The sequence below is a fragment of the Pezoporus wallicus genome, unplaced genomic scaffold (genome assembly GCF_028554395.1).
Source record: "Pezoporus wallicus isolate ANWC-B61680 ecotype Strahan unplaced genomic scaffold, APGP_CSIRO_Pwel_v1 contig_6966, whole genome shotgun sequence".
NCBI classification, from domain to species: Eukaryota; Metazoa; Chordata; class Aves; order Psittaciformes; family Psittacidae; genus Pezoporus; species Pezoporus wallicus.
This window is the reverse complement of record NW_026639746.1, coordinates 4,535,995-4,563,952: the sequence shown is the minus strand read 5'-3', so window position 1 is coordinate 4,563,952 and position 27,958 is coordinate 4,535,995. Positions and strand designations below refer to the sequence as shown.

The window sequence follows — 27,958 nt, the reverse complement described above, 5'->3', positions numbered from 1 at the left end:
GGTTTAGTGCAAGGTGTCCCTGCCCACGGCAGGGGGGTTGGAACTAGATGATCTTAAGGTCCTTTCCAACCCTAACTATTCTATGATTCTATGATTAAGTTTACAGCCATCATAGAGGTGCCCCAAGGGATGACCCAAGATAAATACATCCATCTTTGATTCAGGCTATTAACTGAAAGCTCTTTACAAATTGTTATGGGTCCTTCCCAACAGATGAAAAGAACAATGCTGTAGTTCTTACTGTGAAAACCATGTAATAACCATAGAAAACATGATTATTTGATGATCTTTTTGAACTCCAAGCTCCTCTTCTGTCTACACTGCACTGTTTTGTGTTTACAACATTAACAGTCTAGTAACCTTAAACTGCCACCTGTCCTGCAGAGATCATGAGCTTCCTGATGAAGATGCGCTATAGTCTTGATTGATGGATTGGGTGCCACATGTTCAGCATTCTGTCTTGTGCTTTCATTTATCAAGGGAATGTATCTCTACTTTTGGCAGACAGGTATGATGATAATTTGGACTCAATTCATATAGATTAACTCAAATCTATCAACATATGTTTATCCAGAAATATACCACATGACAACAGCAACAACATGTTTCAGTGATGTCCTTGAAGAAGGTAGACTACACTTATGCTAAACTATGTATTCTCCTTCCAGATGACAAGGTGCTCAACAGATAAAGTGCTGTGTAACTGGTCATGCTGCTCTTTGCCATTTTCTGTGCATTTTTGACAGGTCTGTAAACTATGTGTTCAAGAAAATCCCCTGCCTGATTTTGTGATCAACACTATTTCAAACAGAGTTTGAAGCTAGAAAACAAAAAACTAATATGATCTTTGACAAACCCCAAATATTGCCAACATAATAGTAAGAAAATGTATTTGAAATAACAAAATCTAAATCTCGTTACTCCCCTACCCTGAGAATGGGTTCAAACTACCAGTGATAATGGCTATGCACATTCAGTTTTTCCTTCATAACATGAAGATATAAAAATTCAAACTAGCTGAGCTAGATTAGAAACTTGATGTAAGTTTATGTTATTTCAGAATTCTAACACTTTCCCCGATTAGACTCTCAGACTGGATGATCAGTCTCCGGGACTGGAAAATATGGCATATATAGTAATGGAGATCCCTATTGCTGTGGTGACAAAAAAGCATTTTAAATGACTCACCACATGTCTGGGGAAAAGGAAAGAAACAAACACAATTCAAACCAATCCCCAGGATTACTGTTGTTTTTTTACAGCCCAGTGCTATTTGCAGAAGGAATGTCTGGTGCCCAACTTGGATAAGTATAGAGATCGAACATAGGCACTATCCACGTCATAACTGCAAGCATAACTACAGCAACTCCGATGATGTTAATGCCCAAACCAGCCTTCACCTAAAGGAGAAGAAAAAGAAAGCAGAAACTTGAATCAAGACAACACAGATTCTAAAATGCTAAAAATGCTCTTTAGGATGTTTTGCTTAAAACTCACCATGTCCATAACAGTTAAATGACCATATGAAAATACAATGGCATTGGCTGGGTTTGCCACAGGAAGCAGGAACGCAAAGGAAGTGCACAAGGTAGCAGGTATCAAAATGAAAAGTGGGTTTACATGAATGGCTTCAGCCTATCATAAAATAAAAGAGAGGGAACAGCTGTCAAGGAACACATTTTCTGAACAACATACATAAATACAAACTTACCATATTGACACAAGTCAACTCAGAACAGAGCTGCCAGTTTAAATAGTGAGAAATAGCCTTTTCTGATAAGTCACTTTTAAGATTATATCTGGGAACACTTTAGAGGAGAAAAGGTGATTCTAATATAGAATAGCTACTGAACTTAAAATTCATAGAATCATAGAATTATAGAATAGTTAGGGCTGGAAAGGACCTTAAGATCATCTAGTTCCAACACCCCTGCCATGGGCAGGGAGCCCTCCCACTAAACCATGCCACCCAAGGCTCTGTCCAACCTGGCCTTGAACACTGCCAGGGATGGAGCATTCACAACTTCCCTGGGCAACTCATTCCAGTGCCTCACCACCCTAGTGCCTGATATTTTCTGATTGTAGTTTAGTCCATAAAATAAGACTGTTGCAGAGAGTATGCACATTGCACAAGCACTAAAAGCAAAAATGTCAACAAAAAAATGCAAGAAAGATGAGAAAGTTGAGTTTTAATATAATACTTATGAGAGATTCACTGAAGCAAGCACTAAGGTTTCTTTGTAAGAGAGTGAAAGGGCATTGGTATGTGTCTAGGCTGGCCAAGAGGAAAATCTACAGACTAGATGATCAGTAAGTTTTGAAGAAGAAAAAAGAATTGTGTGTTTTAATAAAGATTATGAGAAGACAGGCCACAATTGAGATAAGGAGAGAAGAAATGAGAATTACTTATAAAGCACTTCTATTAGCTCTCTCTTCAATTTGGTCACAGCTTGAAAGTTGCAGTGTTAACCATTTTTGCTGAAGATGTGGTCCTGAAGAAACACTAAGAGAGCTGTCCTTTTTAAGTGCTTTGACTATTCACAAATAGGAATAACAGTGTTGATTTTTGAGTGTTGAATTTCTGGCTAATTTTACTGAATTTTCAGCACCTTTCGTAAGAATGCTCCAAGCCAACCAAGTATCCAAAGCACAACACAAGACGGCAAAAATAATGCATGGCGTATTTTATGGAGACTTTTTTAAACTGCCTCTTGGAGCATCTGTATTATTACAAGGATGATAGAGCAGATTCTGTTTAAAAACAACCTGTATTATACTCACCAAAGGCGATAGTATGGGCAAAAATATTGTAATGGTAGCTGGATTGCTGGCTAATTCTGTCACTGAAGTGACAATAAGGCATGATATCAGGATAACCGACCACAAGGGGAGTGATCCTAAAGGGGTCAATTTAGATGCTACCCAGTCAGAAAGTTTTGAAACCTGCACAAGGAATATGACAACATGATTATGTTTTACAAAACACAGAAAATAAAATTTAATAAATGGTATAGAACAGGAATTTACTCATCTGCTATTTGTGAATTATTTGTGTAGAAGTGTTTTCTGTATTCTTACCGTGTTTTTAAGCATGCTTTTCTAATTCAGTGGTTTCATAGGAACCTATGCAAACTGTATTCCATTTATTTGTATTTGCATCTCTGAGATGTTTAGAGGAGTCATAATCAGAAAATTGTAATATGCATACATCAGGCTTCATAAACACAGTTTGGGTCCAAACCTGCTCGATCTACTGGAGTAGCCAGCAGGGCTCCATGTGAGGGATACCTCAATAACATGGGACATTAACTCCAAGGCTTTGGCAACACTGTGTCTGCACAACACCCACCACCATCAAGTTTAAATTAAATAACAAACAGTAGTCATCATTGTGCACAGTCTTTGAAGACAAACTCTTTTTTTGTAACCCTGTTTTCTGCATGTCTTGAATATTCATCACATTTATTACGTTCAATATTGCTACAGAATAACTTGATGAAAGAGGAGAATAACCATAATTCATTGCATGTCTGAATGGCTCTTCATGTGGGTCATGCCAACTGTTCAGTATCTTCTATAAATTACACTACCTCACAGCCATCTGCTAAAGCAAATCCGCCACCAACAAGAATAGCTATTTCCCAGGGCATGCATGACTGAAATTCCTTCCAAGTAATCAGTGGAGTGTAACCAAAAACAGCTAGAGAAAAAAAAAGAAAAAGAAAAAGTTTTTTAAAAAAGCCAAATTAACCCCACCCAACAACATTTAAAAACATATTAAAACCAACTTGAAATAAAATGCCTCTGAGGAAGTACTTGGGAAGCATTCGAAGGCAAAATTTCATCATTATAACATGAAGAAAGTCTTTGACACGTGCAACCTGCACTTCTTGGGACAGATCCTTAGCTGGTGAAAACTTTCACAGCTTGAAGACAATAAAGCTATAGCAGTTTCCACTGGTGGAGCATTTCCCTATGTGGAAGGTAGCTGTGGGATATCAATGAGTTTACTCAATGAAACTGTGCTGTTCAGACAGATTGCTGAGCAAATGCTGCTTCACTTAGGCTCATTTAGGTTCTGACCTTGCATTCTCTGTGAACCCATGGATCTCATTGATTTCAGCAGTAGAATTGAATGCATAAAGAGGACAAGCCGGAGGTGTACTTTAATCAGGGTAAATTCCATTTTGAAAGGGAAAAATTAAATGAGAATCATAGAATCATAGAACCATAGAATCATAGCATAGTGTAGGTTGGAAGGGACCTTCAATGGTCATCTAGTCCAACCTCCCTGCTATGAGCAGGGACATCTCATTTACCACATGAAATTTTACAGGGTATCTTAAATAAGCAGCAACATTTTCAACAAAATAAACCTAACCTTGCTGTATGCAGTCCTGTTTAAAGACCATCACATTCAATGGAAAGACGGTTTCCACTGGTGGCAGTGGGCTGCAGGTAGCAGATTCCCCCACAATACTAGCTGCCACTGCTCACATTAATTGTTGGTACTGAATACCAGACCAGGGATGCTTTACATCCCGGTAAGATATTATCCTCTAGTAAGATTATACTATTAGTATTTAACATTCCTCTAACAAGCGTAATAAGTTATATTTATGGTAGCGTCTTAAATGCCTTATTTTAGTACTATCCACATCAAAATATACTTAACTGTTCTCTCCATTTGAACTCCTTGTCAATGTTTTTGCTGGAATAATAAAGAACAGGAGGCCTATCACTAAGGCAGTTGTTGAGTCCGTAGCATAGCCTTTATACCTAAGGAGACGTTAACAAGAAAAAAACCACATAAGTATATATATAGCCAGGAGGAGTAGGGGAAAAGAGCGAGGAGAATGATGGAGCAGCAGAAACCAGCTGATATGGACTGACCACAGCCCCCCATTCCTCACCTCCTGTGATACTTGGTGCAGTGGAAAGAGGTAGAGGAGTCACAAATGAAGGAGTGAAGTTGAGCCTGGAAAGAAAGGGGCTGGAGAAAAGGTATTGTAGTTTTCATCTTTGTTTCTTGCCATCCAGTTATATTTTTAATTGGTAATTGATTTAAATGACCCCAGATCAAGTCTGTTTTGCCTGTAAGAGGTGTCCCTGTCTTTATCTCAACTCACAATCTTTTTGACCTTATTTTCTCCTCTGTTCCATTGAGGAGGGGAGTGAGAGAGCAGTTGGGTGGGTGGGCATCTGGCAGCCAGACAAGGTTATTTCATCACATCTGTAGAAATATTAGATGCAAGCCCTCTAAAATTCATGTATAAGCATCTTGAGTAAGCATGTGTTATTTTGTCATATAGAAATAAGATGGGGGAGGGGAATACTTGGGAATAGCTGATGCTTAAACAACTAATCTTCACAGTTCAATGACAAATTTAGTAATTTTAATATCCTCTGCAATAGATTCAGTCCAACAGACTGTAAGAGCACCATGCATACCCACAAAGGATGGTGGTTTTGCAACTGACAGAACACAGCAGAGCTTTATTATCATCCTCCTATGGTTGTCCTTACTAAAGTCATAGACACAAGGTCCATGTTTATTTTGGTGATTTCTGCTGCCTGAGAACTGCTTGCACTAGCATTTCTTAAACTAATCCAATATCCTTCTAACCTGTACAGAGTAGCCCAAAGTTCAGGTAAAGTGCAAAAGCTAAGCTCTAAGAACATGTTAACACATCCATCTGATTATGTAACACACTACTAGGAGGTGGCACATTCCAGTCTGTCTTATTTCAGCCAAGATGGTCATTCAAATAAAAAAAAATTGATGAAGAAAGTTAAAACATTTTCTTAAACTTTGTTTTGATTTTATATTTCTGTTTCCTGTAAGCACTTCTGCAAGTTTTCCTGAACCAATATGTCAACATGTTTGTCTTCTCGGCCTCTTACCGTATGTTTTTCTGCATATGCAGCTACAATAGGGGCAAGCATAGCTTCCTAGCAGATTTTACCAGCAACTTAAGGTTTTATACTAAACCAGGGTGTTTCACTGAAAAAGAAAAATCATCCTCCAGTTATATGTTATGGGATCTGGTAGATCCCTTTGCTTTAACAACAGTGTTAGTGCGATTCAAAAAGCTTTAGTATGCATAGCACATTGATACCGCAACAAGCATAGCTCAGCTAACACTGTCACAAAAGCTGCACATGAAGCCATCATAGAAGTTGTAGTGGAGACATCCTGTCTCCTGCTTCCTATAGATGGCTAGTACAGAGCAGAAAACACTTTTAAAAACCAAGTTGTTATCTTGGTATGGTTTCTTAAGGCAGAGAGTTCTGCCTATACATACCTTGATGTATCACATTCAACTCAGTGTCCACCTGGGCCCTTAGGTCCTTTTCCACCAAGCTTTATTCCAACTGGGTGTCTCTAAAGTGTGCTGGTGCCAGGGGCTGTTCCTACCCGGGTGCAGGACTTTGCACTTCCCCTTGTTGAGCTAGGGAGGTGCAAGTTTTGGCCCACAAAATGTTAGTTTTCTTGATGCAAAACACAGTTCTCAGAAAAACTGCTTGGGACACACACAATATCCTACCTTTAGTAATACTGTTCTGAAGGCACACATGGCCCCATTCCAAGCAGAAGCTTTTCAATCATTATCAGATATTGAGATAAACATTTTACAAAGTCCAATTATCCAAGCTGTAATACAATTGCTTATACAGCATCTACCTCCTTATAACACTGCAAAACTGATTGTCCTACAAGGAAGCAAAAAAGCAGTTGATTAAGGAGATCTCACAATGCTCCAACTGAAATCATTGTAGAGAATAGAGCTGTTGGCAAAAGTACACAGCGGCCTTGTACTGGAAGTAAGAGAAGGAATAAAACAGGCAGAAAAATGAAGAATATACTCAGCTAATAATCTGAGGAAGTGTGACGGAAGCCCACCTTGCATACATCAGCGATAACCAGTTGCAGCCCAGTGCTGAACTTTCTTATGAGATTCATTAAGTCCTGGACAACGGCCTACTTGAAACTCCTCTAAACGAAGAAAATAACCCACAGCCTGGAATCAGGCCAGGACATGGCAGGAAACTACTGTAGCAGAAATGATGTGTGATCCTGTGACGTCAACAGGCTTTTTTAATCTGTGCTGCTCTCTATAGTGTTATGATGCATTTATTAAAACACCCTGCTGTCTGCCTTCAGAGGGAGGCAATAGTGGCTCAGGGCAGGACAGTGAAGGATTAGTCTTTAATAGTTTTATAAAATTTTCTTAAGAAAAATTAATTGGTAAGGGTAATGTATGTTTGAAAGGCATCTGATAACACTGATTAAAAATGAGCTCTGCTCAATACTGATACAGTACAAATGTGGATTAAAAATTAGCTGACATTTCAAAAAGTTACACTTAAAAAGTGAGGAGGTATCATCTTCACGGTATACCAACATTTCTGCTAGGATTTTAAAAAAGTCAGGGTTCATATTTTAAAGTATTCAGTAGGTTGTGAGGATGCACACAAGGGGCTGAGAGCACAAATGTGGATGATGAGAGTGATGGGAAGTTTTTCTTGAAGCAAAACTGAGTATCCCATTCAGTTTGTTGAAAGAAAGCTTGTAATGGGATATAAATAAATCAGCTATGTATATCCTTAAAGCACCTATCACAGAAAGGTTTTTAATCCAGCAGAGAAGTCAAAAACAGATGGCTGGAAGCTATATTCAGACAGGAAACAAGATGAGAGCTTGTCTTGTTTTGTTTGGCAACAGAAATGATTATCCACCAGGACAGATTATCAAGGAAAGTGATAAATTCTAAAATCTGAAGAACCTGTGAGTTGCCACCCTGAAGTCAAGCGTGGTTGCTTTCTGGGAATTCATGTTCTAATAAAATAAAACTCTGGTGGGCTTAACACAGAGAACAACATCGCTCTTCTGATCTTCAGCAGTTTAGAATAAATGAACTGATGGCCCTGACTGATTTAGGACTCTGAGAGTAGTGTTATTCCCACCTATTAGGACCCACTCACTCGTTTGGTTGGGTCTCAAGGTCACTTACAGCTCTGACATTGTGGCTTTTGTAAGGACAAAGCTCATGTCTGCAGGTGACAGAATCTCCATGAGGCTGGCTTGAGTCTGCGGGATAAGACCCTGTGGAAAGTAAGTACTATCAGATTCGTGTTAAGAAATCTGATTTCTAAGGGCAGAGAGTGTTTCCTTACAGCTGTTTCCTGTAGCATAATCTTAAGGAAGTTGTGCACATGTCTGTCAGTATACTTAATTCAAAAACACTGAACAATTCTGTACATGGAAGTATTAGGGAATAAGTGTGTGAGAGATGTAAGCCACAGGTCATCCACTGTGTTATCATTGATAGAACCACACACAGTTCCTGGGGTTTAAGTTCTTTTTACTGTTTCTTTGTTTTTTTTTACAGAAGATAACTTACTGCTACTCCTTGCCCCTATTGTGCATCTTGGCTGGAAAGTTTTCGTCGCTCAGAAAAGTAAAAAGGTCATTGTCTGGTTTTATGCCAGGCATAAAGGAAAACTATCTAGAAATAGGCCAGGTCTCAATAGTAAGAAATTCTTTCTTTCTCCTTAAAGGTTTTGTGAGGGAATGACACAAGTTTTGTTTCTATCGAGGTTGCCTTTCCAAATTATAACATGATACAGCCTAATGTGACATGACGTGTGATTGCATTCCCATCCAAGGAAATCATCCTTGGGCATGCCTTCCAAGAGGCACCAACAAAGTAACATAACTGTGCAGAACCTGTAACCACACTGATTATGGGAATATTCTGCTTTTCCCTAACAGTGAACATAATCCTCAGACAACGGTAACTAGACAGCTTCAAATAGGAAAATTGGAATCCTTGGACTGAAATAACCTATTTGAGCCATAAGTCCCATATTTGAAAGGCTGTTTACAACATCTGTGTTTCAGTATAAGTTGTATCTCATTAAATGGTGCTTGGTGAGCACTGGCTGTCAATATGAAGCAGAAGGAGAAGCAAAGCCAGACTGATTGCTTAGATAGCTGATTGCTTGATTAGGTCAACACTCCAAAACCTCTTCAAGAATACAGTGTTTCATATGAAACCGCGATCATCAGCTCTGCTATTGCTATAAGGAAAAAAATCCTTTTGCATTTTTTATAAATAAATAGTAAATAACTTTAAACAATCTTAGTTTTTAAAATGCATTTTAATGCTATTTCTACACAAAATAATTTTGCTTTGTAATTTAAATTTTTAAACAGCTAAAATTATTCTTTGAAAGATCCCTGACAGACATTTTTGAAGAGCATTGGGGATTGTGTGTGAATGTATGAATGGTGGGAATATATTTAAAGAAAGAAGGCAGGATAGATGCACGTTCACATGACATTTATCATAGAATCATAGAATCACTCAGGTTGGAAAAGGCCTTTAAGATCATCGAGTCCAACCATTAACCTAGCACTGCCACATCCACCACTAAACCATGTCCTGAAGTGCCACATCTACACATCTTTTAAATATCTCCATATCTCCAGGGATGGTGACTTTACAACTTCCCAAAGAAGTCTGTTCCAATGCCTGACAACCCTTTTGGCGAAGAAATGTTTCCCAATGGCCTATCTAAACCTTTCCCTGGTGCAACGTGAGGCTGTTTCCTCTTGTCCTATAACTTGTTTCCTGGGAGAGGAGACCAACACCCACCTCTCTCCATCCTTTCAGGTGGCTGTAGAGATAATAAGGCCTCCCCTGAGCCTCCTTTTCTCCCGGCTAAACAACCACAGCTCCCTCAGACACTCCTCACAGAACTTATTCTCCAGACCCTTGATCAGCTTTTTGCCCTCCTTTAGACACACTCCAGCACCTCAACGTCCTTCTTGTAGTGAGGAGCCCAGAACTGAACACAGTATTTGAGGTGCAGTACAGTGCGAGTACAGGGAGATGATCACTGCCCTGGCCCTGCTGGCCTTACTATCTGATACAAGCCAAGATGCCATTGGCCTTCTTGGCCACCTGAGCACAAGCTGGCTTATGTCCAGCTGCTGTTAACCAACACTTCCAGATCCTTTTCTGCCCCAAGCTGTAGGGTTCCATGGGGTTGTGTGTGACCCAAGTGTATAACTCTAGCACTTTGCCTTGTTGAACCTCATAACATTGGCACAACCCCTCGATCCAGCATGACCAGATCTCTCTGTAGAGCCTTCCTACCCTTCAGCAGTTCAACACTCCTGCCAGCTTGGTGTCGTCCACAAGTTTAGTGAGGGTGCACTCGATTGCTTTTTCCATTGATAAAGATATTTAAAGGTATTGATAAAAAGTGCCCAATACTGAGCTCTACAGAACATCACTTGTGACAGGCACCAACTGGATTTAACTCCATTCACCACTACTCTTTGGTCTCTGTCATCCAGCCAGTTTTTTACCCAGCGAAGAGTACACCCCTCCAAAGCCATGGGCAGCCAGGGTCTCCAGGAGAATGCTGTGAGAAACAGTGTCAAATGCTTTTACAAAAGTCTAGGTAGACAACATCCACATTCCCTCATCCACTAAGCAGATTACCTTGTCATAGTAGAAGATCAGGTCAGTCAAGTAGGTCCTGCCTTTCATAAACCCAGGCTGACTGAGCCTGATCTCCTGGTTGTCCTGTATGTGCTTTCTTAGGGCACTCAAGATGATCTGCTCCATAATCTTTCCCAGGCACGAAGGTCAGACTGATAGGCCTATAGTTCCCTTAATCCTCCTTTCAGTCCTCCTTGCAGATGGGCATCACATTTTCTAACCTCCTGTCTACTATGACCACCCCACTTAGACAGAACAGCTGATAAATGATTGAAAGTTGCTTGGTGAGCACTTCCAGCAGTCCCCTTGAGTGGATTCCATCCAGCCCCATAGATCTGTGTGTGTTTAAATTGTGTAGCAAGTTGCTGGCCATCTCCTCTTGAATTATGGGGCTTTCATTCTGCTCCTGTTCCCTGTCTTCCAGCTTAGGAAGCTGGGCACCCAGAGAACTACTCTTGAAGAATGAGGCAAAGAATACATTAAGTACCTCAGCCTTTTCCGTATCCTTTGTCACTGTGTTTCGCCCCACCTCATCCAATAAGGGACGGAGATTCTCCTTAGCCCTCCTGTTGTTGTTAATGTATTTATAGAAACATTTTTTAATCATGTTTTATGGCAGAAGCCAGATTAAGGTCAGGCTTTGGCCCTTCTATTTTTCTCCCTGTCTAACCTCATGACATTGTTGTAAGTCCTCCTGACTTTCCTGCCCCTTTTTCCAAAGGTCATAAACTTTTTTTTCTGAATTCCAGCCAAAGCTCTCTGGCGAGCCGGGCCAGACCTCTTCCCCCCAGCTCGGCTTTTGGCACATGGGACGGCCTGCTCCTTGAAGATTTCCTTCTTGAATAATATCCATCCTTGCTGGGTTCCATTGCCCTTCAGGACTGCCTCTAAAAGGACTTTGTCAACTGGGCTCCTAAACAGGCCAAAGTCTGCCCTCTGGAAGGGCAAAGTAGCACTTCCTATTGATCCCATCACGTTTCTTGGGGGAGAAGCCCTAATTTCTACATGACAATTCTCAGGTGCTTCCGTGGTTTCTAACACATTAATAACCCTTGTGTCTTTGCTGTTGCATGGATCTCCACCCCTCATGTCCATTGAGACAGCAGACTGAAGAACCTTATTAGAATACTGTCCCTCAGACACTGGTGTGCCAGCCCCAGGGTTATCTATGGCTAGCCTGGTTTTATCCATTTCCCCCTCAAATCTAGTTTAAAGTTCTTTCACTGAGTCCTGCTAACTCCTGTGCAAAGATCCTTTTCCCCCTTTGAGACAGGTGTGCCCCATCTGTTGTCAGCAGGCCTGGTGTCACATAATCATAACCATGGTCAAAACCCCAAAATTTTGCTGGTGAAATGACTGGCACGCAGGAAAACAAAATAAAATATACCATCCAAGCCCAGCACTGGCCTTTGACCCAAGCAGCAACAAATATTAAATCCAGGAGGACCTAAACAACATGAAATCCTTCTTGTCCCAAACTTTCAGCTATTTTCCAGTACTTCAGAGCACAAGTGAGACCTTTATCAAAGAAGAAAAGAACTGAAATTACAGTAATTAATCAACCATTATACTTTCTCCCACACTGGACCAAGTCTAGAACATAGTCCGATTTAGGAGGCATTTTATCCTGTAATGATTTCAGTACTTTTCAGGTGTTGCACATATACATCTATGAAAGTTGATGGAGTTTACCTATTCTGCATACATTACAAAGGTTTTTAACAACTTTAGCCTGGAATATTTCTGAAGTATTGAAAGTATTTTTGTTTGGTGTTGTTTGTTTGTTTTTAATTGAGAAGAAAAAGGTATGTAGTTAAGACACAATACAGTTCTTGTTCATGTATCAAAAAGATTACTTACTTTGGGAAAAGTGAAGACCATCCTGGGATGAAGCCAGGGTCTCTGGTGAACCACAGTAGGGTCATTAGGATGAATAGGACAAGTGTAACAATTTCTGGGTAGCTATAGCAGAAACAGAATGTGTTATAATCTTTCCTGAATTCACATTTGGATTTAGTCACTTTTGTTTGCATATGTATACTTCGACATACCTTATTGGTCCAAGTTTCTTGTACTCCTTCTGAATCACCTGTGCTGAGGCCTCTTCTCTAGTTGTTTTCTTCTTGCCACACTTGAGCATGTTTTTAAAACTAGAATGCAGATCAGCAATATTAAATTATGAATTAAAAGTGTACACAGAAAAAAAACACCAAATTCCAAACTTTCCTTTTCAAATAACATTTTACAAAAGTAAAATAGTCACTTTACAATGCATTATCTCCCATTTAATTATCACACACCAAACTGGGTGCATTGGAATTAACTGACAAAGCCCAGTGGGAGATTGACAGAGGCAGCAAAAAAATGTGTCCTGTTATTGACTAGCTTATTTGCTCAGGAAGGATGAAACTTTAATTATGGGAACTAATTGAAAGAATCAAACAAATAACCTAGCTATTTAATGAAAGTCATTTACGACTTTGCTTTACTTTTTTGTAATGAAAATGTCTGTATCACATTAGTAGCCTGCCTACTGATCAGCAGTCTATTTTCTACAAACTATGTTTTTATTCTTGAATAAGACCCTTCCATGACATTAAAAAACAAACAAGAAAAATGAAACAATAAATGTTTGCTTATACAGTGGTAAGCATGGGATGATTTTAAGTTTGCTTAAGAGCAGACAGTCTCACTCTTCATCTCTTGCACCATAAGTAGCTATGTAATTGTGAAGGATGGGTGTCCCCACTATTGTCTCTGCAGATGTTAGTGAACTCATGGAGAGCAAGACTTTGAATAATCAACCCCAAAAAAGTATTGGCCTCTACAAAACCTTAAAAGCACAAGTTCTATGGAAAAAACAAAAACAAAACCAAAACGCCACCATACCACCACATACAAAATTTGGAAAAGTGGAAGTTTTTTACTTCATATTTACAAATATAGCCATCCAGTTTATAAAGCAGATACTGCTCAAGTATTCAAGCCGATCCCTTGAACTGGCTCCAGGGAATAGCAACATCCTGGCTACAAATGTTCAAGTCTTAGATCAAAATACATAAAATTTCAGTATTCTTCTGTCTTGTTCATGTACACTGTTAATGATGATATGTGTTTATTCTAAAGGAACGTCTATCATCATTTGTGATGCAGACCTTTCACACTGGGCTGAGTAGTCAAGGATCCTTATTTTAAAAAATTCTTCTCTCATCCAGAGACTCAGCCTGTTAAACTTAGATGTAATATTTACTCCTGGTACACAGTACTTCTTGTATCATCAAGCTTCAGTTTTATTGATTACAACATTTACTTACTCAAACCCAAGGAAAATCCACTGGAGCCAGAGCCAAGAGAGCAGCAGAATAATGAGTGCGATGGGGATGGAAAGGATAAACCAGGATCCAAAATTGATGCACTGACAAGCTGGGTAACGTCTGGATGAAAACAAAAAAATGTTCAGTTGAGGTTTGCAAAGGAATGTAGAGTTATGAGAAGTGCCAGAAAGCCCTGTTGCAAGAGAATGCTTCTGGCTAGTAGTTGATTTTCAGCATGAGGTAGTTTCTGGTCTCCTCCTTCACCTTCCTGTCCTGTTTCTGATCATCAAGACCACTACAGGAGCTAGCTGTGCTAATAGTTTGAGCACTGGATCAGCAACAGGTCCAAAGACCTGATGCTGCTCTAGATGTGCCTAGCCTGAGTTCAGTAGGCGAAGAAGGGCCACTCAGTGTTAAAGACCATTAGAATGACAAAGAAACGGAACTTGAAGAAAAGCCTGTCTTTGAGAGGAGACTTTAGCACAAGAAAATATAATCAAATGGACGAGCTCCAGTGAACTTAAAAGACAATGGTGGAGACAACATCAAGACTTGTATCATTTAAAATTCCATAAGGGATTCAAAAACTGATTAAAACCAAATTATTCTTATTAATTTCCAGGAAAGGCAGGAATGCTCATTTATTAGATGGATTGTCTCTCCAGTCACCTTGTCCCTTTGAGGCTGTCTTCATCTACTGTCTACAGAGGTGAGCCATTCAACCAGAGCTCTCCCTGCAATGTGCATTTAAGTAAAGGAGGAACAGGCACTGGTTTTCTGAAAGGAATGAATTTACAGTTTAATGAGATAGATGTTGGATAGGCAAAAAGGCCAAGTAAATGAATCTTGTTTTCCTATTTACTTTACGAACTCAAGTTATTCTTCCTTTGAGCTTCTCCAGCCCTACTGAGAGAGCTTTTAATGCTAAAAGCAATTGGCATTAAAAAGTAAGAAAATTCTGGTCTCCTTGGACAGTCTTCCTCTTTGATGTAAAAATCAGATGGAAAGGAGTTCACAATGTCCAGAGGTTGTAAAAACTATTTCCAATTATTAGCCAGGTATTTCAGGTCTGTCTAGGAGAAAAGGAATTCTCATGGTGACATAGGTCTTTGAGGCAGCAAATCCTCATTATAAATGTTCTCTCAGTTGTGCAGATTTTAGTATTTATCTGTATTTATTCCAATGCTTACATATAATGCAATTGAAGTGAAAGCAGGGACTGAACCAAAACTCATGCCCACTTCTTGATGTGATGCTCTACACTGCAACTGTACATAGTGATTAGACAGTGAAACTGGAACAAGAAAAATTATTTTATTTATTTATTATGTAGCTATTTGTCTTTTATTACATGATGAACCACATCAGGTTTTGAATGTACGAATTTCAAGATAGGAAAAAACTGACACCAGCATAACAATGACTAAGCATCAATACTTGCTAAAGTGTTTATGATCTTCCCTGAATTATGCGTGATAATTTCTTACTGAACAATAAAACAAGCTCTTGAAAACTTTGTACTAAAGAGTCAATTTCGTTATAAAATATTAATTTTTGTGATCAGGTTTAACAGTAAGTTTGTGCAGGGCTGAATACATATGTAAGCATTTCTAGTAATTTTAATATTAAAGTTAGGTATTCTTCATCTCCAGAATAAATACTCCTCAGGTGACTGGAAGAATTCATTTAAGCTATTTTTAAAATTATTCAGTGTATAGTGCTGTTTGGATTATATATTGTTTTTTAATTATCTATTACAGGTCTTGCTTGATTCAAGGATGGACAGGACATACTGAACTATTCTTTTCTAAGCCTTTTTCCTTTGGAAAAAGAAAAGGTGTGATTGATTTCAATAATCCTCTTTTTACAGTGATTCAGTACAATAACAATAAACTCTTTCCAGGCTAACACTACAAATGTCAACAAATTTGGTTCATAGAACAAATCCAGATAGGATAATTCCTTTTATGACTCCTATGAAATTGCTTAGGTTGAAAATAATTTGATGCTGGCAAAGTTTTACTCTTTATGTTGGAAGGTCAAAGTCAGTTACCATAATAGGAAAACTAGATAACCTATCAGTGAGCCAGGCTGAAGAACCAAAGGTTTCATCATAGGATTTACTCTTCCTCAAGCACAGGAGAGCTCAGTTTTCTCCTTGACACAGTATTACCTGGTAACCCTTTATCTCTCTAATCTCTCCACGGCCTTCCCCTCAAGCTGGAGTGCCACTGCTTAGACTGCCAGGATCCATAGTCCTACTATTATGGCCCAGCTGTGAACCTTGGCTTGCAGTCCTTGAAAAAAATGCTTTGTGTGGGAAAGAGCTCTGAGTCTCTACAGCAGAGCTACATAAAAGAGGAGAAACTGCAGACGTGAGAGAACCGATATGGGGTTCTGCAGCATCCTGAAGGATTCAAGAGGAGAAACAAACACAGAAAAGGTTAAAATATTAAAGGAAAAACATATGGAGTCAGAAGAAAGGAACCCAGCATCACCAAGGATCTGTTCCAAGGAGCAGTGAGGACCAACCCATCACATCTTTAAGTGATGCCTTCCTGGCCAGTAAAGGCATCTGTATATCTTATGGACAGTGGTGAGCAGACTAATGTTTAGCCTACTAGCTAACATTGTTTTCCCCAGTTAGATATTCTAGACAATATATTGCAGTGTCTCTTTGCATACAATTAAGAGTGAGCCTCAGAGGATCAGTAACAATTCTTTCTTGAACAGGAGCCCTTATGGAAGTTGGTCTTATTGGCAGGGATGCTTAGCATTGCATCAACATTTCCACTGTTTGCTTCTGCCCTATGGACCAGAGCATAATTGCATGTCCTAACTCAACAGCAGGCTGGGGACTCCCAGCAACAGGCTCCAGTGCTAACACAGATAGACTGTTTTCCTCGTCATGAGAGGAATGAAAAGGAGGGAATAGAGAACAGTAAATGTTAATTCCAATGTATTTAACACTGACATTGGGAAGATATGAGGAATATGCTATTTTGCAGTGCTATTTTAAGAGCTTTGTCACTGAGAGTGGGAAACTCAGAAATATGCTGTATGTGCAGCTCTCCTGCTGAATTATTCTGCTTCAGTGTTTCTGATACATGAAAGTAGACTGCAGATGTGTCCAAGCCATGCTAATAGGTCAATTCCCACTTCAGTCAGGGCATAAATACAAAAGAAGCCTCTAAGGAGAAGGGAAGCAAGATAGTTAAAGATAAAATTATTTGCACAGGTAGGTGGTAGATTCATCTTAAGTTAAGGATTAGTGTCAGTGTTTGTGGAAAGATTAAAAAAAATCCTAGTAGGGTATAAAACTAACTCGCACATGCAGTGCTCATGAACGGCACATGTTCCTAGCAGAGGGTCAAGATGCAGAGATAGAACAGCAATCTGCTTATGCATTCTTGAAGAGATTGTTAACAGCTAAGACAAACTGAAAAAACAGCTACAAGCCATTTTTCTTCAAGTTTCCTACAAATTCAGGGAAATGAACAGGAACAGTTTTTATCCCTAGTAATCAGTCTTGGATTCTTCTAGGCTCCTGCTTGAACCAGAAAAGTCTGGATGTCTAAAAGTTTAAGTCTGAAGGACTTACAATGGCATGGTCTGCCCTGTGTAGCTCTTTGGCCCCAGTAACAGGCACTCTTATAATTTCCATACTGCTTCTATTGTTGCTATTCTCTTAGCACAAGCTAATTTACAAACTGTACTAATTCAGTTCTCTTTAGCAGCATGCTGAAGCCAAGTTTCATCCATTCATGGAACACAGGCTGGAAGAAAACCTGTCAATAACTGGTCTTTCACCTTTTTGCCATGTGCAATGCAGAATAGCAGGAAGAGGGTAATAAAAGAATTGTGCTTTATTTTGTTCTGTTTTAAAATGAGTGACTTGGCAATGAGCAGTTTGCAGAAGAAAAGAAAGTTCAGCAAGAACTATTGGTTTTTCAAAGGCTTTGGAATGAAATCTACCAATTTTCTTTTCAAAGTAGATCTACTTAGAAAAGAAAAGGAATATTAAAGAATGTTTTTAATAACCTCAAAACCAAGTGTTCCACTGAATGTAGTTTCAGACTGATTTTAATTTTTTTCTTTGACTAACATACCTAAATTCCTCATTTGAACAATGCCCCAAGCATAGCCTCCTGAAAGTCTCCTGATGTTCTTTGCTAAGCAGACCCAAACTTAGCTCTTTCTGTACTTACAGATGAATAACAGTCCTTTAAGGCCAGATAGTGTCTGTTATTCATGCAAAGTTGTGTCTTCCTTTTCAAATAAGCTCATCTTTTTCCATGCAGCTATTCAAAGAGCAGAATACTACTTAACCAAAGAACGGCCATCTTGTTGCATGTGTTGGATGATCACTTACAGCCTTTCCCACTGTAAGGCAAATACAACCCTGCAGTTTCATTTTATGTCTTTTAAAAAAAAAAACAACAAAAAGTAGTAGAATCAAATAATGTCCAATTGACAGGTAAAGTTTCTAATGCATTTTAGGGGAGCCATGTGAGAGCTCAGGAAATAACAGCTAAAATTCTCGATTAAGAAGAATACAAATAACTTAATATAGACTCTTACGTGTTGAAGTGCTCAGCAAAAATCAGATTAGTTGATGTTCCTGTGATTGTGGTCAGCCCTCCAATGGTAGCAGAATAAGCAACACATAAGCACATCACTTTGAAAATCCCATTGTATTTGTCCTCTTTGTTTTTTCTCCCTGTTTCAGCTGGTGGTAGATTCTGCTTAGAAAGAATATACACCGATTAATATATAAGGGCTCATCATCAAGCACAAAATAGGATTCAGGGATGTCCCAGAAGAGTGAGACAATTTGTTGGCAATAGAGCTGTACACAGTGTGGTTTGGTTTGCTGTTACATGGTACTACAACTTTTCATGCAAAGGAAGAGGGGAGGGAATCAAATCCCGAAGTCCTTTTCCTGAACTGCCTCAGTGTTTACACAAGAATTTCCTTGTGTATCTTGATACACACAGTTTACACTCTGGTGAGGTTAGTTTAACTTTTGTAAAATACACTGGGAGCACAAACCCAGTAATGAAATAAGTACATAAGCAAATTTATGCATATCTACACATTTATCTCTTATTCACATGAAACTATCTTCATTGCTAACTGTGCCATGTTAGGTGTTATATAGAAAGCGATTTAGGTTAAAACTGTTACATGCATGAGCCGCATAATAAAAAGACACCTTAAATACCTGTTCCTTTTCTTTTCCATACTCTTTTTCAATTGCGCACACAGTACTAGCCACATCATTGTCATATCTGGAAAAAACAAAGGTATGTATTTTAACAAACATACTCTATTTAGATTATTTCTTATACTAGATTTTAGTAAATGAATAACTATTACCCATTAATTTGGTTTTCTTTCTCTTTACAGTCACTGCGTTCATGTTCTCCTATATTTTCTGTAAGACATTAATGCAAAGACAGGTAAGTATTTAAGGGAACAAAACTGGAAAGGCTCCATCAGCATGTCCCATTTCAGGCAATAACTTCACATCATCCTATGAATGAATTTCCAAGTGCCAATCTTAAAAACAGCTGAGCTGTGCCTTATTCCTTCATGATTCCTGTTGCCCAGGGGCTGAATCTTCTGAGAGGGAAATCTTTCTCATCTGCAATCTAACTGTGTATGTAACCAGTTTAGATTCACCTATTCTCCCCACATTACTCTAGACCTTAAAGAGCGCTTTTCTTCGGCTAATGTTTAACCTGCAGTGTATTTATAGCTTGTTATCATATTTCTTTCCAAACATTTCACTATGCTGAGCAAGCCAGCGTCTTCTCCCCTCCTCTCACATAACTGCCATATTCTGCACCATATTCAATTAATCTTTATGAACATGGGAGACCTCACACACAGTAATCCAAGACATTTTACAATGTGATTTCCCTAGCCATTCAACTGTATTTTATGTGGTGTTTACTCCACTGAAGAATGAGGGTGAGCAAAGACAAAAGCTACACTGCGTGCCTACCGTCCAGCTCCAGTGTTGGGTTGATGGAGCCGTTAGAGCAAGACATCTCCAGCGCATCAGCTTCTGTTTCAGCTTTGATGATCTGCTGAGCTACAGCCTCTACAATTGGCATCACCATGGCAGCAGCAGAGGTGTTGCTGAGCCACATTGACAAGAAAGCACAGCTAACCATGAAACCCAGCACAAGCCTGGAACAGGAGAGAAGAGTCTGTGGCTGCTACAGCAACACCTCGTATCACCACTCTATTTAGTACAAATTGAAAGCTTTTTCAATAGAAACACTGAAAATTTAAAGCTTGTAATTGACCTCTGAGGAAGATTATGAATTACAATAATCTTGATCAAAGGCATTGAAATGATCATATTTTAAAGAATCAAATATGTTATAAATTGGAAACAATAAAATTTATTTATAGAATAAAGAAAAGAAGAAAGAGCACCATGCATGCCGTAAACTTAAAAGAAATTTAAAATGGCTGTACTGCTAATGCTGTTAATCCCCTGTTGTACAAGCTAGGTCAAAACCCCAGGCTGTAAGTCTTCTAGATACCAGTCCAGCTGTTGTAGAAAGGAATATTAACAACTCAGGAAGTGGTACTTAACTTAGTTCTGAATCAGGGTTTCATGACAAGTGTACAGATTATTTGTGCTTCAATAAACATAAATATTTGATACTAAATGGAAAAAACCAAGGTCATTACAATATCTTAGTCCAGTCTTGGCACATTTTTAGCTAAGTTTACCACGAACAAGAATTGTATCTCTGCAATTCCTGATTGTACTTATGCAATGCACTGAATTGCATCAGTGATTGGAGACACTCAAGGTTTACACTAAAAATTCAAATATTCCATGTCACATCTCATAAAGTTAGACAGTAAACTTAGAATACGGGCCAAATTGTCATTTCTAATGCATCTCTTGGAGTTGTAAATGAGAGTAGTCTTCCTGACTTCCTGTCCCAAGGTGTTGGCAGTGTCATTAAACACCTGCTATGGATCACAAAACTGAGAGGGTCTGCAATGTTTCAGCGTTTTCAGAGAATTCACTCATGTAATTTGTAAAGCTCTTGGCCTAGCCTTGACAAAAGCTTCACAAAAACTGTAACGTTTAGTTCCCAGTATGGGAAGAGAAGATTGTATACAAAAATAACATAAACGATATTTAATGACATAAAAATACCATTCAAAATGCCTCTCATAGCCTTTCATTTCAGCTAATAGCAGCATTGCAAACTTGATTATTTTTCAGTAGGAGAACCTTGTCTTTTCTCTGTGCACTTTTAATTGCATAATGATGAAATGATTTACAGACCTGCAAGTGAGTAGTGGACCTGGTACAACAACAATTATCATTGGTAGTATGAAACCCATTACTTTATGCAGTTTTTGATTAGGTCCTCAGATGGAAGTTAGGGAAGATTTGTTTATGCAGAAAATACTGGTGAGGCTAACCACACTGAATATGAATATTTACATTGTAGAGAAATATAATTTTAGTACAACTTGCAAGAGGATTTAAAACCAAAGCAAATGAAGACATTTGCTAACATGTTTCAAAACTGTTCATCATAGATCTCCAGCATTTGACGGACTGATGGTCAGGTGACCATTTAGTACAGTGTGTTGTATTCTAATGAGTGACTAAGAAAATCCTAACCTGTTCAGCCCCAGGGTTTTTTTTGTATTATTCTCTTTGTGTTGCTGTTGTGGAACCTTGGATGATAACTTCATCTACATTCAACTATCAAACCACCCTTTGCTATGTAATTCACGTTCAATGTTTTGCTACTCAATCTACTGCAGGTTACATAGATGTATTCACCTTTCCCTCATACTCTGCAGACAAGACTACATAGCTCAAATGATAGGAGGTGGTTAGGGACTTATACGCTCATAGAATCATTTAGGTTGGAAAAGACCTTTAAGATCATCGAGTCCAACCATTAACCTAGCACTGCCACGTCCACCACTAAACAGTGTCCTGAAGTGCCACATCTACACATTTTTTAAATACCTCTAGGGACAGTGACTTTACAGCCTCCCTGAGAAGCCTGTTCCAATGCTTGACGACCCTACGGAAATATATCTATGGAAATGTTTCCCAATGGCCAATCTAAACCTTTCCCTGATGCAACTTGAGACTGTTTCCTCTTTTTCTATAATTTATTTCTTGGGAGAGGAGGCTGACATCCACCTCACTACAACCTCCTTTCAGGTGGCTGTAGAGATCAATAAGGTCTCCCCTGAGCCTCCTTTTCTCCAGGCTAAACTACCCCAGCTCCCTCAGCTGCTCCTCACAGGACTTATTCTCCAGACCCTTCACCAGCTTTTTGCCCTTCTTTAGACACACTCCAGCACCTCAGTGTTTTGCTTGTAGTGAGGAGTGGAAAACTGAACACAGTATTTGAAGTGCGGTATCACCAGGGCTGAGTACAGGGGGATGACCGTTTTCCTAGCTCTACTGGCCATGCTGTTCCTCAAACAAACCAGTTTCTCCAGAAGGCAGAATCCAGAAAACTCCTTCTATTCTACTTCCACTGCTACAGCTTCTATGACATTTAATGCAGAAACCTCCTACAGTGGTATCTCTACCTTGGGCTGGAAGAGGATCCAATGTGACAGGCTGCTTGGGTACTCCTGCTAGCGGAGGAGGAAGGCTCTGCACAGAGAAGAGCAAGCATCAATTTGCAGTGGGCACAGCTAACGAGCAGCAGATGCTGAGAGGTGGGAGGATCCTCTCCTTCACACATCATCTTATCATAATCTTATCATCCTTTTGTCATGGAAAAGTGATAGGAAAAAAGTGTCAGAAAAAGTGATAGAGCTGAAATAGTTATGAGGGGTGCTGCTTCCTGAAGGTTGTAAAACTCTGTGGAGTTGCTCTAGGTGTGCTCAACACTGGTTGCAGTTTTCTGTGTCCACAGCAAGTTCCCCAGTGGTGATCAGTTTAGCACAGCTCGCCATTCACTGTGTTCTCCCTTTCAAGATTTCAGCCAAAAGTTAAGGATTTAGGAATGATCAAAAAAAGAGAAGTTGAAATAACTAAAACTGCAGAGCTCAAGAATGTAGCTGAAGATAATGGGAGGCAGTTTACAAGAATGTAAGGAGTATTTTGTCAAAAAAGAAAGCTGCCAGCTATCAAAAGATGAAGGAAAAATCAAAACACATGTTATATTTAAAATTAAGACAGACAAATCACTGAGGAATAGGAATAATACAGCATTTCCATGAGGTATTATTAGTTAGATCACCTAAGAGGCTTCTCATTTTTTGGAGCTGGGGTTTTTGAAAGTTTCCCTGACTTTATACTTCATGTCACTGTCTGCTTTCTGGTGAAGAGTATTAAGCATCATGTATTCTAGGAATACAGACTTGCTCTACAGATGTTATCTGCTGCCTTACTGATGTGCTGATAGATGAATGTGTGGGCCTAAAGCATTTCTGCAAGCTTATAAAACAAGCAAAGAGTTTTCACTTCATAAGATATATGATAGTAAATAGAGAATTTGTGATTTCATCTCCCTCATTACTTCATCCACCTGAGGAAGTACGTATTCCTTTGATATTTTCTTCATAGGTAGACAAAGAAAAAAAGCATAAATACAGACACTGTTCTTAATGTCGTTTTCCTTCCTCACCACATCTTTAGTTGTATGACTTTTTTTACCTCATTGTGTATTTGTATTCTTGGGAAGTGTCCAGAATTTTGCAAAGAACATTGAAATACAAATTAATAATAGGCATAGCACAGATTTTCAGTTTTAAGGATCATATATGTAATATATTAACCACCATTTAGAAACAGGACCCATAGCTTATTCACAAAGTCATCAGGTATTTTGTTCAGAAGGATCCTTATTATGAACAGAATCACTGCAGGGAACTTTCAATTAGGATTTCAGCAAAATAATAAACTGGTAACTACTAATCAATCATATCCTTTCAAATATCTACTTTGAGTAGAAAGGATGGATTGCTGCTACAGAAAAAGCAGTAGGCAATTATTTCTGGAATATATAGCTTTCCACACGTATTATTGTCCTTCAAGACATTGTTTAACACATACCATGCTGGGTTGACACCCACCAGCATCACCATTCTTAAAGCCATTCTTTTGTGCAAATTCCATTTTTCTATTGACGTTGCCAAACAAATTACTCCAATCAGCAGCAGATGAAAATCTTTAAAATAAGCAGATGCCACCTGAAATAAAACCAAAACCCATTTTGTTAACTAAATGGCAACTTTCTTTTAGTATTTGGTTTTATCAGTTTATAAAAAAAAAAAAATCAATAAGGGTCTATTTTTGAAATAAATATTGGAAAACATTTTTGGCTTAAATTTACACAATTTAATTGAAATTTCAATTTCATTTAACCAAATGATGCAAGATTAACTGCATTAAAGGGCACAGTGTTAAAGCAAAAAGAAAAATAAGGCTTATGATCTGAACAACCAAAGGTCATCAGGCCCATCTGACAGATTTTTGTTAATTTAATCATCTATACAACAGATACAAGAACATATTTAAACACAGTGTTAGAGTATGATCCCCTATGGTGTCCTCTCTTTGACATGAAAATATATACTCAGCATTTTGTACATGGCAGCTTTAGTGTGTCATCTCATTTCTGTAACATTAAGGACATTTTATATCTATCTAGCATTTTCCCATTGACTGGCATTAAAGCATTAAATCACAATCTAGGAGAAAATATTAAAGAAATATGGGCAATTCCTGAGGACAAGGCATGTAAGCAAGTCTTGAGGCAGACCTGTTGGGACTGGCACTCAGCAAATCCATGGATTAGCCTACCAGGTTTCAACATTATGTTGTTGTCTCTTTGCAGATTTTTGTCACTGAAATCCATCATATGATAGAAAGTAAAAAATGGGTTACCTGCTTGGATTCCATTATACCGAACAATGGGAACATAACGGCAGGGAGCAAAGCTGAAACAGCCAGTGGCATAGGTTCCGTAAGCCAAAGGATGGCAACTACAAACAATGTGTATGCACATTCTGCTTCCTAGAATACAAGAGGCACCAGGAAAAATATGAGTGGATCATCCAGGGAAGAAATCACAATGTAGAAAGTCCAGCTATGCAAGAGATTACCCCCACCTGGAACAAATCAGGGACCTAAATTTGTCAAGGGACCTTGAGTCAAGGAACCTAAATTTGGGGTTCTTTTTGTCTGCTATCAGTAATCCAGCTATGAAACATTGTCTGTAAAAACAAAAATAAAAAAAAAAAAAAGGTCAGTTTTAAAGAATTGTGTCTAACAGAGGACTGTAAAATTATTTCATTTCTACCACTAAGGAAACATGGGGGAAAAGTCAGCTGCCTTTTTCTTCAAGCATGATTAATCATAGAGTTCATTCCGGAGCATTCTTAGACCATGACTTAACATAAATCAAACATTCTGCAACTGCAAGCAAACCTTTAAAACTCTAGGAGGACTTGCATTCAATAACAGATCAAATTTTGCCTCTCCTGTAATCAATGAAGTGTTGTCATCAACATTAATAAGGCAAGGATATCACCTAATATAACAAATATTGTGCAGGACTGAGAAGAAACACAGTTGTTTTTAAGACTTAAAATTTTAGTGATTGTCCTCTATTTAAACTCCTTGAAAACAGGATATTTTTCTTTAATTTTTTTTCCCAGAAAAATTTACTTAACTGTTGCTCATAGAATGCAGACACAGCCAAATATAACAATATAATGACAAAGTGAGCCTTGTTTCTTCTAAAATCCTAGAAATCTATTTTGAGTAGTTTTGAATTCCTGTTCTGCTCTTGAGCAAAATGGTTTCTATCTTTTAATGCCCCTGGTTAGGGCATGAAAATGCTCAACAGCAGCAGAGATGGTTTGTATTGGGAAAGGAATAACTTAGCAAAACGGCTCTGAGAACTTCTGACACGCAAACAGATATGTTAAATCCAAGTCAGGCAACTATGGCCAGCATTTGTTTTTGGAGTGAAGCTTGTGTTACATATTAAATTATTTGATAATGCCATTTATCACTTACCAAATGCTCATCTCACTTAAGTCACATTAAAAATTTCTCAAGAATTTCCTCTCAGAGACAAAACTGCAATATCGAAACTGGGATGCAACACTGTATGAAGCATGCTGCTCTGCAACCACTATCTATCTGTGATGCAAAGACTTCTGAACTGGACTTCCATGTGCTGTTACACATGATACTTATAATGCATGTGTGAAATACATCACAGTAGAATTACATTTCATTCTGCTGACACCAGAGCCGCACCAAATACAATCACTAATAGAATTTTTATACATCTTATCACAAGAGTTACTGAATGCCAGAGGAATTTATTTCAAGTAAAATAAAAATAAGGTGTCCTGCATAACCTTTGCTCTATCTAGGAACCAGAGGGAATTTCTCAGATCATTGATTCCAGTCATTTGCTTTCAGACAACACAATAAATGATGAATGTGACAAAATCCATCATCAAATAAAAGTGCAATTGCAGTGGTCTTCCTGACAATTCATTTTCATTGTCAATCATAAAAAGCTGTTTAAAAGTGGACAAAAAGTAACAGCAAGCACAGGATTTTCAAGGTAGTCTAGATGACATTAAATAAAAAAATCACTTCCCGAACAAGCAAACAAATACATAATTCATACAAACAGCACAGAATTTTACATTAAAGCTGTTGTCTTGTCTATATATCTATGCAAATACACTGGGTTAACAAATAAATAAATCAAATAAACAAACAGATCTCCCCCCCCAAAAAAAAAAACCAAAAAAAACCAAAACCAAAATCAAAACCAAAAACCAAACAAACCAACAAAAAAGAAAATCCACAATGTGAACTTCATGAAGTTATTCAAGGCCCCTTCCAAACCAACACTTCTGTGATTTTATGATTCTGAAAAGATCTGGGAATCTTGGGCTTGACATAAAGGTGCAGAATAATTACCTTTCAAGTGGGTCACTTACTTTGGTTTTGATGATAAGAGGAAGTGGAAGTAAAAGCAGCAGGGTGAGGACAATGAGCAGGAACCTTCGGTAAGCCAGAAGGTAGTTAAGAAACTTCATGGTTGGTGGCTGGTAGATGAACTTTCCTGGAGAAACTGATAAAAAATAGGTCTGACTTTAAATAGCTGACTCCGATTAATGTTTTTCCAAGCTATCACCTTTAGCCATTGCTAAAGCAGGCCAGTAAAGCAAGTTAAAATTAAATCTTGCTCTTTATTGTTTTAGTGAATTTATTAACAGTAGGTTGATAAGATAAGTGTTCATCATAAACTAAGGCTAGATGTCAGCCTTCTAATGACTTTCTCTCCTTGCCCTTCCTTATAATGAATTTATGTAATTAGAGCAGGTTTTAGACAACTGGATAACCAATTATTTCAGGTGTTTTCCCAGTCCCTGTTGGCTTCAGTAGGAAACTAAAACAACTAACACACAAAGATATACATTCAAAACCAATTATGGCATTATGTAAAACATACACAAGATCATTTTACTGAGCAGAATTAAAAATTCTTCATCTTCATCTCCATCTGTGGAGATATTCAGAACCTGATAGGACAACGTCCCGAGCAATGTGACCTAGCTCTGAACTTTGCTCTGCTTTGAGCAAAAGCTTGGACTAGATGACCTTCAGAATTCTTTTCCAGCCTTAGTGTTTCTATTAATGATATCTGTCTAGGATTTGAAATACATGATTAAAAAAAGGCAGGTTTTTTTTTCATCTTGTATGGCAGGGAGTGTATGATAATTCATTTTCTCTTCCTGGGGAGAAACAGGCTAATGGGCTCCGTTATGTGAGATGTTCCTGTACATCTCACAAAGCTTTGAGGAAGGCTGAGAGCAGGAAAGGTTTTGAGACAAAAATGAAAGTAAATAAATATATTTTCCTGAATTTTCCTGTTTTCAGTAAAAGAAAAATTGGTACAGTCTTTGTAATACAACCCAGTAGTGTCAAATAAAGAAGAGGAAATGGTATGAAAGAGGATTGTACACTATCTGTGGGTGAAGATCAAAAAGGGGAAGAACACACTATTTCGTGATCATAAAATGCAAAATTGGCAGAAGATTCAGATGAAGGAGTCTTTGAGCTACCAT

General features: G+C 38.4%; 1 protein-coding gene and 1 long non-coding RNA gene across 2 annotated transcripts; one reads left to right on the top strand and one right to left on the bottom strand.

Moving 5' to 3' along the window:
* Positions 1 to 98: 98 nt before the first annotated feature.
* Positions 99 to 26,983, bottom strand: SLC13A1 (solute carrier family 13 member 1). The gene is made up of 15 exons (XM_057415823.1): positions 26,828 to 26,983; positions 24,744 to 24,872; positions 23,910 to 24,046; positions 19,842 to 20,029; positions 19,211 to 19,268; positions 19,056 to 19,122; positions 18,413 to 18,576; positions 13,832 to 13,951; positions 12,569 to 12,667; positions 12,378 to 12,479; positions 4,676 to 4,779; positions 3,591 to 3,700; positions 2,782 to 2,943; positions 1,498 to 1,635; positions 99 to 1,400 (listed from the first exon to the last, which is right to left on the bottom strand). The coding sequence occupies exons 1-15, from the start codon at positions 26,924 to 26,926 to the stop codon at positions 1,257 to 1,259; spliced, it is 1,821 nt and encodes a 606-aa protein (XP_057271806.1). The 5' UTR covers positions 26,927 to 26,983; the 3' UTR covers positions 99 to 1,256.
* LOC130602687 (uncharacterized) lies at positions 17,487 to 19,525 on the top strand. Its single transcript, XR_008972960.1, has 3 exons — positions 17,487 to 17,678; positions 19,100 to 19,137; positions 19,241 to 19,525. It is a non-coding gene; the product is annotated as an uncharacterized LOC130602687 (long non-coding RNA).
* Positions 26,984 to 27,958: the final 975 nt, after the last annotated feature.

Excerpts from the sequence above, each read along its gene's own strand:
- SLC13A1 (XM_057415823.1), bottom strand. The coding sequence starts at position 26,926 with ATGAAGTTTCTTAACTACCTTCTGGCTTACCGAAGGTTCCTGCTCATT. Across the intron at positions 19,123-19,210 it reads AAAGAAAACCAAATTAATGG|ATATGACAATGATGTGGCTA; the intron begins GTAATAGTTATT and ends TGTTTTTTCCAG. Across the intron at positions 1,636-2,781 it reads TGCCCATACTATCGCCTTTG|GCTGAAGCCATTCATGTAAA; the intron begins GTGAGTATAATA and ends ATTTTATGATAG.